The 14,932-nt window shown below is 42.8% G+C and overlaps 1 protein-coding gene across 1 annotated transcript in view; it reads right to left on the bottom strand.

Moving 5' to 3' along the window:
* The window catches only part of LOC129488252 (aldehyde oxidase 2-like), an 80,308-nt gene that overhangs the window by 27,517 nt on the left and 37,859 nt on the right, over positions 1 to 14,932 (bottom strand). The window contains 8 exon segments of the mRNA XM_063644892.1: positions 2,150 to 2,377; positions 4,900 to 5,091; positions 5,269 to 5,355; positions 8,437 to 8,524; positions 10,853 to 10,986; positions 11,699 to 11,823; positions 12,584 to 12,644; positions 12,646 to 12,681. Of these exon segments, the coding sequence (XP_063500962.1) occupies positions 2,150 to 2,377; positions 4,900 to 5,091; positions 5,269 to 5,355; positions 8,437 to 8,524; positions 10,853 to 10,986; positions 11,699 to 11,823; positions 12,584 to 12,644; positions 12,646 to 12,681 (951 nt within the window).

Genomic DNA, 14,932 nt, shown 5'->3' with positions numbered 1-14,932 from the left:
TGCCTGTAATCCCAGCACTTTGGGAGGCCGAGGTGGGTGGATCACCTGGGATCAGGAGTTCGAGACCAGCCTGACCAACATGGTGTAAACCCCGACTCTACTAAAAATACAAAAATTAGCCAGGCGTGGTGGCAGGCGCCTGTAATCCCAGCTACTTGGGAGCCTAAGGCAGGAGAATCGCTTGAACCTGGGAGGCGGAGGTTACAGTGAGCAGAAATTGTGCCATTGTACTCCAGCCTCCAGCCCGGGTGACAAGAGCAAAACTCTGTCTTAAAAAAAAAAAAAAAAATCACAGGGACACTACATCAATGTTTGATAAATTGGACAAAGGGAAAGGTGGTATTTTTTTCCTTCCAGGAGGAGGAGGAATGAAGGCTTCAGCCCATTTGTGTCTCAAGATGCCTAGAGGCCCAGGGTTCGCTCAGAGGGGCTTGGGAGCATCGAGGCTTGTAGCTGCTAATAATAGGATTTACTCACCGTGGGCCTTTTGACTCCCACTGAGGACAGAGCTCTCACTGCCAGTTTAGAGGGCAGGTGTTCCAGCTTTGTGAGTCATCAGCTGACCTGGAATAACACCCTTCTATTCCTAGCCAGGTGATTCTAGGGTGCCTCAATTTAGAACTCTGTGGGGCAGCTGGAGAATATTCAAATGGAGACTTAAAGTCATTGCTTGATTTGAAGGTTTTCTTTGAGATGAGATGTTCGTTCCCATGGATGATGGTAGAGTGTAGGCTGTGGTTTAGATGCGGTGTGGCCATACAGGTGAAGGGAAGTGTGTTATAATAAAAAGTAAATATTTGATCTTTCCCCTGGTTCTTGGTTCAGAGTTCATAAAGCCTTGGAATTTACTGTTTTATTCTGCTAATGAGATGACTCATGAGAAGGGCTTAGGTAGCTTTAGGATGGGGGCTTGGAGGCGGTGTGCACTGGTCTTTCAGTCCTCCTCCCCATCTTCTTGGGAGGGGGGCTAGAGATTGAGTTCAATCATTAATGGCCAATGCTGTAATCAATCATGCCTGTGTAGCGGAACCTCCGTAAAAACCAGAAACGATGCAGTCTGGGCGCTCCTGGGTTGGTGAACATGTGGAAGTGCTGGGAAGTGCCTGGAGAGGTCAGGGAAGCTCTGCCGCCTTCCCATCCCTTGCCCCAGGCAGCTCTTGCATCTGGCTGTTCCTGAGTCGTATCCTTCATAGTAAACTGGTAATGATCACAAGTAAAGTGCTTTCATGAGTTCCATGGGTCATCTAGCAAATTATCAAACCTGAATAGGGGTAGTGAAAACCTCCAAATTAGTAGTCGGCCAGGCAGGAGTGTGAGTAGCTAGGGCCCTCCATTTGAAGGTGGTGTCTGAAATAGGGACGGTCTTGTGGGACTCAGCCCTTGATCTGTGGAGTCTGCACTAACTCTGGTAGTTAGTGTGAGAACAGAATGGTTGGACACCCACTTGGTGTTGGAGTTGGTTTGGCAAAGACAATATTTGGCGTCAGAGAGGAAACCACACAGGCAGCTCTCAAGTTTCTCTGATGTCACAGCCTTTGATTCCATCTAGCTTGCAGACATGACAGTTAACCTTCTTGTGCCTGTTTATAGAAGGGGTATGCTGGGCCTGAACATGTGACCCAGAGGTTCAGGGGGTCTCATCCTACCCAACACAGGAGGAGGAGCCCTGAGAGGTGTGTTTGAGCTCTCCTGGGAGGGGCTTAGTGATGCTCTGGATGACATCCACAGTGTTCCAGGAACCCAGCTAAGTGCTGCTCTACATTCACTATCTCACTGAGTCCTCATCAATCTTAAGACAGAGTTATTGTTATTATTATTATTATTATTATCACTGGGAAAGCTGAGGCTCAGAGATGTTGAATAACTTAATGTCACGCAGCTAGTCAATACAAAGCCGAGGATTTCTCAGGTCTTCCTGACTTCAGTTGATTAGGGATTTGTTTCCCAAGAAGGAAACAAATACTGCACTGTATTAAAAATGCTTGCAGATGGGGGTGCTACTCTGGACAGTTCTGTACATTTCTCTTGGGTGTTGGCAGGGAGGAGCTCAATGATCTAAGAAATGAGATATTTTTCAAAGTCCACAGAAGCTGATTGGGCCAGGAGTGTGTCTAGCATGAAGGTTATTTATCCTATATACAAGTCTTACCTGATGATAGCTTGTTGCAGCAAAGCCAACTGAAAACTTCATGGGAATAATAGCAATGCCTTTCTTCTTCCAATAATTCTTCTTATTGAACTCTTTGACTTGCATTCTTCTGCTGTGAAAGGAAGACTTGTCCAGACATTTGTCCCAACATCTTTTCAGGGTCTCAGGGTTGAATGCTTGTTTGTAGATGGTTTTATCAACTGTTTTGTACATATTTTTCTCTCTAATCTGAAACAGGTGGGAAATTCAGTCAATAGTTATGGTAAGGCAGAAACTGATGGCCAAATGGAGACTTGAAAAGCCTCTCCACTAAAGCACAAGCTGTAGAGACGGGAAGACAGGGTCTGTTTTTTCTTTGAATGGCACATGCTTTTGCAAAAATAGTAGAGGTTAGTTTTTTTTACCTCTTCATCAATGCACCAGTTAGGGTCTCTCCCCACTAGAAGTGGAGGGTAGCAGGTGGAGACTAGTCCACGAAAGGCAGTGGGATGTAGGGGCCTAGGGAGGTAGATTTTTCTTTTCTTTTCTTTTTATTCTACAAGGTTCAGAGGGTGGAGCAGAGCTGGTAGGCAGTACACTAAAGCAAGGATTCATTGTCATAACTGAAGATTTGTTCTGCCAGGGAGGAATAGCATTGCAAATAATAGCAGATCCCCTCTAAGTCTTTTAATTGCCTTTGGAATGTATGGGTAAATCTTTTAAACAGTTTCTTTGGGCCTGGTGTGGTGGCTTACACCTGTAATCCTAGCACTTTGGGAGACCGAGGCAGGAGGATCACTTAAGCTCAGGAGTTCAAGACCAGCCTCGGCAATGTAGTGAGACCTCATCTCTAAAAGAAAGAAAGAAAAAAAAGAAAAATGATTTATTTGAATAAGGTGTGTTTTATGTTATGTGTCCTGGAAACTTGCAACACTTGACAAAGAAGGAGAGCCTGCTGAGCTATGCCTAGAAGTTTTTTTTTTGAATCATCTCCATTTTATTCTAATCACAGTAAAAGAATTATTATTATTGGCAACGACGTTGGAATAATACTATCCAGTTTATAAAACAAATATTGTAATGAATGTTAAATTACTTGATTCTTGCAGGAATTCTGTGAGGTGAGTCATTTATAGATAAGGAAACTGAACCACACAGAAACTGACGCTCTTGCTCATGCTGTTCTACTTGCCTAGATCACCTTTCCAACATCTGTGCCGATTATTCTTCAAGGCCTATCTCAAGTGCCATCTTCTCCAGAAAGTTCTTCCTGGTTCCCCTCTCCCCATGCCAATGTGATGCCTTCCTTCTCTGGTACCCGTGGAACATTGTACGTGACTTCTCTTAGGATAACTACTGCCTTCCTTGTACAAAATATTAGGTGTTCTCTTGTTTGTAGGAAGTACCCTGACAATCACAAACCTGGAATTCCTGTTGAATTTAGGGACAAAGCAGTTCTAGGGACAATACACAGGAGAGTTCTTGCTGGAGTAGGGGGTCTATATTGGGGAAACAGAGGACAGAAATGGAAAAGGTAGGGTGGGCTCTGATTGGAATGTGTGGGGAGCGGAAGCAAGTTATTGACCATGATCTCAGTTCCAGAAGCTGCCTCTCTCTAGTCCAGCATACTGTACATCCTGTGCACCTTCTGGTCTATTGTGAAAAATAGTATTTTCAGAGGGTGTTCTTCTGGCAGTATTTCTCAGAAGTTTTCAAGTGCACCAGTAATTCCACTTCTGTAAATTTATCCTAAAGATATACAATAAGGCAAACACATACCTGGGTACATATGTACCAAGATGTTTACTGCAACATCATTTTAATGGCCAAAAATGGTAACAGCCAGAATGTATGTTAATAATGGAGTGGCTAAATAAGTTATGGTACGTGCATATTACATAGTACTATTCAGTCATGAAAAAGAATGAAGCAAGGCCGGGCGCGGTGGCTTACGCTTGTAATCCTAGCACTTTGGGAGGCCGAGGCGGGCGGATCATGAGGTCAGGAGATCGAGACCACGGTGAAACCCTGTCTCTACTAAAAATACAAAAAATTAGCCGGGCGTGGTGGCGGGCGCCTGTAGTCCCAGCTACTCGGAGAGGCTGAGGCAGGAGAATGGCGTGAACTCGGGAGGCGGAGCTTGCAGTGAGCCGAGATCGCGCCACTGCACTCCAGCCTGGGTGAGACAGCGAGACTCCGTCTTAAAAAAAAAAAAAAAAAAAAAAAAAAAAGAACGAAGCAGACCATTCTACTGACATAGAAAGATGGCCATGGCATATTGTCCTGTAGGAGAAGGAAGGGGCAGAGTAATATGTATGCTATGGTCTCATTCTGGTAAATAACCATACATGTGCACATATATGTTATATGTCAATGTTTAGGTATGTGTGTATGAATACAAATGGGTGGCCAAAGATAGAAAAAGGGGTAGAACGATAAACATGGAATTGTTAACAATGATTACCCTTGACCAAGAGGGATAGGGGTGGAAAAAGGGGCATTCCCTTTTTTTGAGTACTTCGGTGTGGTTTGAATTTTAAATAGAGTAATTATTTTGGTACAAATTAAAAAAAAGAGATGTTTGCATAAGTAAGGAAGGAGTAAGACAGGGTGAGGTGAGTTTTTTTAGGTAGCTTTTAATTTACTTTGAATTCTGAGCCAGGGCTAATTCATGTGGTTCTTCTAGTGTGTTTCCTTGGGTCAAAGAAGCTGGGTTTCCCACTGGCCTGGTTCATCAGCAACTTTGGTTACGGCCTTGGTTACAACCTTACCTTTTCTGGCGGAAGGCCACATTTGGCTGCCACAGCTGTGATACAAGATTCTGTTACTAGGGCTCCTTGTGGGAAGCCAAATCCACGAAAGGTCGTATTGGATGGTAAATTTGTCATACATGCACAGCCCTGGAACCTGAGGTTGCGAATTGTATATGCATTTTCCAGCTTTAGTATTAGAAATTCTGTCACCTAAAAAGGGATATTCACATTTATCATCACTTTTGTTTCTTTTCTCTGAAAGTCAAGTACAGAGTCAAACGGCTTGTGGACTTTAGCTACATTAGGAAATAAACTTCATAAAGAGTCATCTAGAAATTTGGCATTCTACTCGTGGTCAAGCACGTTGCTGCTTTCTGGTGTACGTACCAGCTCAGAGTCGTCCAGCGTGCATCCTCCGTTAATGTAGCACTCAATGTCTAGAGCTTTGATCCGCCCGTTGTTCATGAATCCTACCTGTCACCAAATGTTGGTTATTTACTGAGATGTTCAAAATTTGCATGCCAATTGTGAGACATAGCTCTCAGTTCCCCCATAGGGCAGGACAGAGGCCAGACTCAGCTCCCTGTTTGCTTTATGGTGTACCATGCCTTGCTTGACTGATGGAGACCTCTTCTGAGCTGAATTTTGCTGAGCTCTTGCCTTCCAACATGTGATTTTCTGGCTTCACAGTCAGCATGGAATTCTAAAGACTTTGCTTGTCTCCTGGACTATAATTGCCACCCTCTTCATCCTTATTCTTGGAAGATTCCCCTTCATTTTTTTACTGACTTTCTCTCTAATGTAGTCTGTGTTTTCCTCCCTGGTGAAAAAGTCTCTGGAATTCCAGAATGTGTTGGAATGAATCACAGTGTATCCTGTTATGAGAAAGCCTCTGAAGCTGAGGTCCTTGAATGGATGCATGGGCACTGCTCTCATTTCACTAGGTGGTGAAGATGTTTGTACATGCTTACCCGACCTAACAAACCTGAGCTCGTGCTGTTGTTACTGTTTGGGAAGAGCTTAAGGAAGCTTGCATTCTTTCAATGTTGCTACTCCCCTCCACCCACCCAGACCATTTTGTCTATACAGTCCACATTAAAAAGAAAAGAAAAATCGCCACTCCCTACTGCAGTTCTACCAAACGAGGATTGACCCAGGTCCCTTTGCGTTTCCGAAAGAAGGGATAAATACAACTGAAGGATCCGCATGACTATATATATATCTATAGGGTTAACATTAGACTTTGACTGAAGTTTACCTTTGACTTTCATGAAGAAAGGACTGCTAAGCAAAATAGTACTATAAATAAGGTAGCAGAATCCTTAAACTATTTCATATAAACTTTTTTTTTCTTTTCTTTTTTTTTTTTTTTTGAGACGGAGTCTCGCTCTGTCACCCAGGCTGGAGTGCAGTGGCGCAATCTCGGCTAACTGCAAGCTCCGCCTCCCGGGTTCATGCCATTCTCCTGCCTCAGCCTCTCCAAGTAGCTGGGACTACAGGCGCCCACCACCACGCCCGGCTAATTTTTTTTTTGTATTTTTAGTAGAGACGGGGTTTCACCGTGGTCTCGATCTCCTGACCTCGTGATCCTCCCGCCTCAGCCTCCCAAAATGCTGGGATTACAAGCGTGAGCCACCGCGCCCGGCCTCATATAAACTTTTCAAAAATTTAGAAGAAACTATTTACACATAAACACGTTATCCTAATTTACAAATAGTCTGAATAACCAAGCAAAACTTTGTTAGCTGTGTCTGAAGGATTATATATATATATATATATATGAAGTGAAATTGTTTATATATATTATATTGGAATTGAAATTGTTTCTTAAAAAATAAAATAAAACTTGGACTTTTGAGACAGAGTCTTGCTCTCTCGCCCAGGCTATAGTGCAGTGGTACAATCGTGGCTCACTGCAACCTCCACCTCCTGGATTCAAGCCATTCTCCTGCCTCAGCCTCCCAAGTAGCTGAGACTACACGTGCATGCCACCATGCCCAGTTATTTTTTTGTATTTTTAATAGAGATGGGGTTTCACTATGTTGGCCAGGCTGGTCTTGAACTCCTGACCTTTGGGGATGCACCCGCCTCAGCTTCCCAAAGTGCTGGGATTACAGGTGTGAGCCACCACACCCAGCCAAAATAAAAAATGAAACTTGGATTTTTCAAAAAATCTATTTCCCTCTTTAATACTTTATAGTACTATAATTACCAAAATATTAAGACTAGAATCTTCTTAACAAGTATTAGTACTAAAAGAATCTCATAACTTTGATAAGAGCACAACCATCACCACAACAGCAACTGCTCCAATCTTAGCAGTGTGTCTCTACATTGCTCTTGGTCCTAGAAGACAATAATAGCTGTGACTATTAATATCTGTGCATTTGAAAGCAAATAAACAGTTTAATTGGCCAACTATTAGAGAGGCTCTTCCTCTCTAATTATAAAAATTATTAATGCCAATGGAAGAAATAAAATTGTTCTGTGCTATAGAAAACTGTGGCTTTAGTAATACGGGGAAGATAATCTAAGACAATGACAAAATCAGATAGAAAATCTAACTATGTATATGCTACAAGCAATTCCCACGTAAAGCATGTTTGATACGACTTAGATTACATTAGAATGATCCTAACAGCTCAATGACAAATTTGAAAAGTAGTAATGTAAGCTCGAGGCCAGCAAGTATTTTTAAGAAGTTTATATTATATTACATAAAAATGCAGTAAATGCAGTTTGAAACAATTTTAAATTCACTACTTACTGTATTATTTTTTCCTGCATGCAAAGAGCTTTTGTGACAGTATCATAGCCACTTGGTAAAAACACTTGTAAAAAATGATTTTGCAGTTAAAATGGTCAATGGTCAAATTGTCTCCAAACATTTCTACTGAGAAATATTTGTATAGTCAAGAAGGTTTGGCACAGCGATGTTTGTACCTTCTATCAGGGTTCGTTTGTTTGTTTTTGAGGAACCACTAATGTAAATCCTTATTCCTTCAAGGAGTGTTTTGATCATTATTTGAAATTGTGTTTTTATCATTAAACTTCTTCACAACTATGTACTAGAATTATTAAAAGTTCCTCATAAAATGTTATGAATATTCAAATTCACAGCATCCTCATTTAATATTTTAGATGCTAAGTTTGTTTTTAGAATTTAGCAAAATCAAAATGATGGGAAAGAACAAAGCCATTCAGATAAAATCAGATTATTTATTTACTTATGTCCGAGACAGGGTCTCACTCTGTCGCCCAGGCTGGAGTGCAGTGGTGCAATCTTGGCTCACCGTAGCCTCCACCTCCTGGGCTCAAGGGATCCACCCACCTCAGCCTCCCAAGTAGCTGGGAGTACAGGCATGTGGCTCCATACCCAGCTAATTTTTGTATTTTTTTAGAGATAGGGTCTCCCCATGTTGCCCAGGCTGGTTTTGGAACTCCTGGGCTCAAGCGATTTGCCCGCCTTGGCCTCCCAAAGTGGAAGGATTACAGGTGTGAGCCACAGTGCCTGGCCAAAATGAGATATTTTAATAATTCATCTTTAATACTCACTTTATATTTTCCAAATAATGGGTGCCTTCCTCCAGTTATTAACATATCATCTTGACGATCAAGGATGAGATGAATGGGATGACCAGTTCTAAAGAAAATATATCTTAGGTTCTCCACCCATCCCATCAATCCATCCATCCATCCATCCATCCATCCATCCATCCATCCATCCATCTTCTCATTCACCTATCTACTCATATTTATCCATCCCCTCATTTAACTATCTGCCCACCCATCAATGTATCTGCCTATTATCCATCCATCAACCATCCATTCTCCCACTCTTTATTCAACCATCCATCCATTCATTTGTCCCATATAAATGTATTAATATCCTATAATACGCGAGACACTAATGTGAATTAATATATGACCAAATCATCACTGTCTCTGTGGTCTATAACTCAATGGTTGGAGATCTCGTTAAAAGTATTAATGTCACATGCGGTTAAGTTGAATTCTATAGCTTCAAGTTTGACCTTCACCCAGATCCAGACATTTGCATTATCTCTACCACTATTTACAAAAGAGAAAGAATGTGAACAGATAAATGCAAACTTAACAACACTACTGGGAAAACAAGGCCAAACACTCATCCTAGGATGTCTGGGTTAGCGTCTCCATTCTCACCCATGAAGGCTATGCTGGCCAAGTTGGGCTCTCATGCAGGGAGGAGCCTCAGCTTTTCTCCATCTCCAGAGCAGAGGCTTCTAGACTTTGGAATGCTGAAGAATCCTCTGGCGCGCTGGTGAAAATGCATATTCCTGGGCCTTCGTACTAGGATTTCGATTCAGTGGGTCAGGGAGGGGCTTTAGAATGCATTTTTCTCAGTGATGTTGATTCAGGTGTCTTCAGGCAAATATTGAAAATCACTATCCTAGTGCAGGGTTTCCTGGTGTTCCCTAATTGTGAGGACAATCTGGAACATCAAGGAAACGCAGTTTCCAGGTCCATCCGCTGCTAATTCTGATTCAGTGGTGCTGGGATGGGGAGGCAAAACTTTCTTTTTTGAGACAGGGTCTTGCTCTGCCACTCAGGCTGGAGTGCAGTGGTATGAACATGGCTCACTGCAGCCTGACCTCCTGGGCTCAAGCAATCCTCCTGCCTTAGCCTCCTGAGTAGCTGGGACCACAGGCATGTGCTACTGTGCTCAGCTATTTTTATTTTATTTTATTTTAAATCTTTGTAGAGACGAGGATTTCACCATGTTTCCCAGGCTCGTCTTGAACTCCTGGGCTCAAGTGATTTTCCTGCCTCAGCCTCCCAAAGTGCTGGGATTATAGGCATGAGCCACCATGCCCAGCTGAGGCAGGAATTTCTATGACATCAGGCAACTCTTACTTACTATTAGGTTTGAGAACATTACTCTGGGGATCATTTAATGCATGGCCCTTGTGTACCAAAGTAGAGTTGTATCTTAAGGCACTGGTTGCCACACTTGGCTGCACAGTGGAACCTCTGAGGAAGTTTTAAAATATACGGATGCCTGGGTCAGTATGGGGCAGCCTAGGCACTGGTATTTAAATGCTGCCCAGACGATTCTAACGTGCAGTCGTGTTTGAGAAGTCTTAAAGCCACAATGCCTGGGGGGAATTCAATGAACTGATTACCTTGTGCTGAATCCCCAGTGGGTGTGAGTGGAGTGGAGTTAATTATGGAAAGAACTGGAGATGGGATTCAGATCCGGCTTTTTCTCGCTTCTCATTGAGGACTGAGACATATGTCTGAGTGTTTCAGGACCTAGCTCTGAACTACAAGAGTTGTCAAATGAAGCAGGGCCTGTGAACTTTGCATGCCCTTTGGGACTCTGACAGAATACTTAGCCACAGAAAATGAACCATTAACAGAAAAAGCAGCACCAACTAAACACAAATCTGAGGCATGAACAGCAAAGGAGTGAGCCTTCCGCTGAGGTCAGCCTGGGAGCTGTCTTTGAGGATGAGTCACCTGACCATTGAGCAGACTCTGAGGACGCAGCCCTTCGCAGGTTCAGGGAGGCAGAGGATGAAGAGCCTTTCTTTCCTTACCTCGCCCTGTTCTCAGTCTGAGAGCAGGAAAGAAGAGTCAGGGAGCAGCTTCCCCCTAGCACTCCACTTGGGCAGGGTGACTTGCCCCACCCCTCAACGGCTCACTTTCCCTGAAGCTCAGGAGGTATTCAGCTAATAGTACCACTGCTCCTTTCAATAGCATGTTAGCTATTCAAAGTCCTGTGTACATTTGACTTCTGCAGTAACTCTAAAAGCGTGGGAGGGTAGGTATGATTATTCACATTTTTTAAAGAAACAGGAGGCTGAATTGCCCAAGGACACACACATGGTTATGACGGCAGCCCAGATGACTGTAAGCCACTGATTTGCTCTCAGCTCTGTGCATTTGATGCCATTCTGTATCCCCAAGTATCCCCAACCATACTTACTTGATAGCACCCACAGCTGCAATCGCCCCGAATACAGCTGGCTTTCCTACCTTCCCTCCAAAACCTCCACCCACTCGTTTTACATGACAGTTGATCCTGTTGATGGGGATGTTTAAGGTAGAGGACACTGTTTTCTTTAAAAGTGAGATAACAAGAAGGTTTATAAGAGTGAAATGGCAAAGAAGCTTTTTGTTTCTTGAAACAACATCGCAGCAGAATTCATTCACGTCTACCATTGGTAAAAAAAAATGGAGATAGTCTGAACCTGTCTGGTGGGGCTCTGTTTAGCTTGTAAACACCTTTGGTCTGCACAGAGCAGCCCTTCTAGCAGAAAAATGGTATTTTCCAGAAGGAAAACTGTTAGAGCTTTGGATTCCTGTGAGAAGCTGGGTTCCCAGTCTAAAGTCCCAAGGAGGTGAAAGCCGGCGAACTCCTGACAACCTACCAAGGAGATGATGTGTTTGCAGCTAAACCTAGAGCACTTTGTGACTGGGGAAATGAAAATGTACTATAAAGTGATGTGTTGACTCCAAAGGTTAACTGTGATGATTATTTTAGAGAAAAATCCAGTACAGAAATAGTTTAGTGGTGTCATCTCATCACAGAGTTCATCTAAGCATGATGCAAATGAACGTACTCTTGAAACCTAAAGTTACTGTGACTATTTTTTTATTTACTTGAAAAGACCATTATTGGTCTAATAATGGCTGCATTATTGATGTCTGATGTCTAATGTTTGGATTCCAGGTTTCTGCAGGTAAAATGGCCAGCAATTGTGAGGCTGTAGGATTGACTGCCATCATGGAATTAGGAAGGTGGGGATGTGGGTGTTATTCTGGACCTCACCTGCACGTGGGCTGGGTCCTGTGTGGACACATAAATGTCCAGTTCTTTGTCCTCTGTCTTTGGAATAACAAGCACTCTTTGTGTTTCCATGTAAAAATGTTCCTGTCCTCCAACATGGACCTCTCCTGTTAAGCATAAACACAGAAGAACTCCTAAGGTGTGTGCTGGTGGGAAGCCACCACCTTGGAGAATTCAAAAGCCAGTAAGATGTGGACTGGCTGGCCTGGATTTTTTTTTTTTTTTTGAGATGGAGTCTCGCTCTGTCACCCATGCTGGAGTGTAGTGGCGTGATGTCAGCTCACTGCAACCTCTGCCCCCCAGGCTCAAGTGATTCTCCTGCCTTAGCCTCCCAAGTAGCTGGGATTACAGCGCCTGCCACCATGCCTGGCTAATTTTTGTATTTTTAGTAGAGACGGGGTTTCACCATGTTGGCCAAGTTGGTCTCGAACCCCTGACCTCAGGTGATTCACCTGCCTCGGCCTCCCAAAGTGCTGGGATTACAGGTGTGAGCCACTGTGCCCTGCCTGGCTGGCCTGGATTTATCCTGACGAAGGAACTAGGCATTTGTCCTGTGGCAATCTGTTTCAGAGAGAATAGTTCTGGATCACAAATTAAAAGTGCCAAGTTTTGTTCCTTACTCTGCCCAAACCAAAATCTTAGAGATTTTCTTTTATTTATTCTATTGCTCCCTACCCCCCAACCCCAAAACCATACACACACACACACACACACACACACACACACACTTTGAAAGGAAGACGTGTAAGAGAAATTTGGCAAAGCACCAAGACTTTAGAGGCTGGACTTTCTGAGGGGGAATCATACACTTTTGATGGTTGCTTCTGAATAGAATCAGGCAGAGTCTATTTATCCCTGGGAGCTCACCTTCAAAAATTTGGTCGACTTTTTCAAAGTCCTCCTCAACGTTTCCTTGTTCAAGTTTTTTTTTCACAGCACAGGAATGAATTGTGTTTTATGGCATCCTAAATGGCAGAAAAAAAAAGCATAAAAGCCAGTCCTTCCGACTTTTCCTTCCACTGGTAGTTTTTTCTTAAAAGCCAGTACGCTCTGGAAAATCACTGTTTCCTGGGACAGATGAAAGGTGTCAAACAAGCAAGGGAGAATTAGAGCAGTAGGCTGGCTGCAGAGATGAGAAGTCCGAGGAAAGGTCTTCTAGATTTGCAGAGAAAAGCAGCAAGAAGGATTAGCGAAACCTTCAGAAGGAAGCTACGTTCAGAACCGAGGGCTGGGGACACTATGATGATCCCAGATGAAGAATACTAATTTCTCATTTAAATGTGACTCTCCAGGGAACATGAGATAAGTCAAATGCATGATGGGTGAGGTTCGGGAATCTGCCTTTTTTTTTTCCTTTTACCTTTTCCTTGAAGAAAAATGCTTGCATTACACTACTTAGGCAGCTCAGGTACAAGAACCTCTCACTCAGGGATCTGAAAAATACTGAGGCTGTCTTGAGAGGGGAGACACAACTTATTACACATCTCTGGGGCAGGAAAGCCCAGTACACATTGTATTAGGTTGGTGCAAAAGCAATTGCAGTTTTTGCTATAAAAGTTTGCAATTGCTTTTGCACCAACCTAATAGGAAGTTTGTTCCTTTCTTTGAGTATTTGGCATCATCTCATAAGGGCTTTTCTAGCTCTTCGTGCTATGTGTTTTTTTTTTTTTTTCTCCTGACAATAACATGAACGTACTTACAAATAAAGACTGGTTCTGTGGACTGACCTCTGACAGCGGATCATTGTTTAGCCTTTAGAACCAAGGTATTTTTTCATACTTCTGAATGACACCTGTCTCCTGCCTTCCTAGGCTCTGATGGCCTCAGATGCCATAGCCTTTCTTGCTGATGATGCTCCTGGGAGCAGCTAATATCGATGGAGAGCTTGCTTTGTGCTAAGCACTGTGCAATAACAGTGTATGTACATGTATCCTTACGTTCATTCTGTTATGATCTCTGTTTCCTAGATGAGGAAACTGGGCTTAGAGAGGTTAAAAGAACTTTCTCAAAGTCACACTGTAAATAAGTGATAAAGGAAGTGTTCAAGCCCAGGCTAAGTTTTTAAAAACATCTTATCTAATGATGAACACTTGATTTTTTCAAAGCAGCAGACAATGAACAATATAGCTGAATTTTTTCATTTTCTGTTATACTAAGATCTCAGAAGCCATCCTGGTACGTGTGAAAGTATGTTTATTGCCATACTGTAAATGTGTCATAAGACAGTAAAATCTCTTTTTTTTTTTTTGAGACGGAGTCTTGCTCTTTCACCCAGGCTGGAGTGCAGTGGCGTGATCTCGGCTCACAGCAACTCCGCCTCCTGGGCTCAAGCGGTTCTCCTGCCTCGGCCTCCTAAGAAGCTGGGATTACAGGCATGCATCACCACACCTGGCTAATTTTTGTATTTTTAGCAGAGACGGGGTTTCACCATGTTGGCCAGGCTGATCTCGAACTCCTGACCTCAAGTGATTCACCTGCCTCGGCCTCCCAAGGTGCTGGGATTACAGGCATGAACCACCATGCCCAACCAAGACAGTATAATCTTGTTATAACATAGGCTATATTGGGTGAGTGCTAACCATGTGCCAGGTACTGTTCTAAGTGCTTTACACCTGTTAACTCATTTAATTTTATGACAAACTAATGAGATACGTATCATTACTACCTCCATTTTACAGATGAGGAAACTACGGCACAGAGAGGTTAAATAACTTGCCTAAGGTCACACAGCTAGTGAGTGGTACAGCCACTATTCAAATCTGGCAGTTTGGTTCTAGGACCTGTGTTTGTAACCATGACCCTATGTTGCCTCTGATCTATAAAGTCATATAAATAAATGAATAGATGGATGAAGCACTATTGGTATTATATATATGACAATTTTATTGACTTGTGGAGGATTTTTTTTGCTGACTCTGGACAGTCTTGTTCTGAGGGAACTCTAAATCCCTACCCATTCTGAATTCTAGAATAGTTCATGGGTATGTCCTCTGGGTGCCATTTCCCCCTTGAAGAAAGTGGGGTTAGAAGGGAAATTTCGAAAACCTTTATTAGGATCCTAGTTCAACCCAAGGAAGAGGAACGAGCCAAGAAAAAATGGCCGGGATTTCTTGCAAACTTGGCAAATGGGAATTTGGAACAAAGTTGATTTGGTTTAGGAAGATCAAGAAACTTTTTTTTAAAAAAACACTTTAAATATTGAGCAATTTGTACCAT

This window comes from Symphalangus syndactylus, chromosome 8 (genome assembly GCF_028878055.3).
Source record: "Symphalangus syndactylus isolate Jambi chromosome 8, NHGRI_mSymSyn1-v2.1_pri, whole genome shotgun sequence".
Classification (NCBI taxonomy): Eukaryota; Metazoa; Chordata; class Mammalia; order Primates; family Hylobatidae; genus Symphalangus; species Symphalangus syndactylus.
This window is presented reverse-complemented; position numbering and strand designations above follow the sequence as displayed.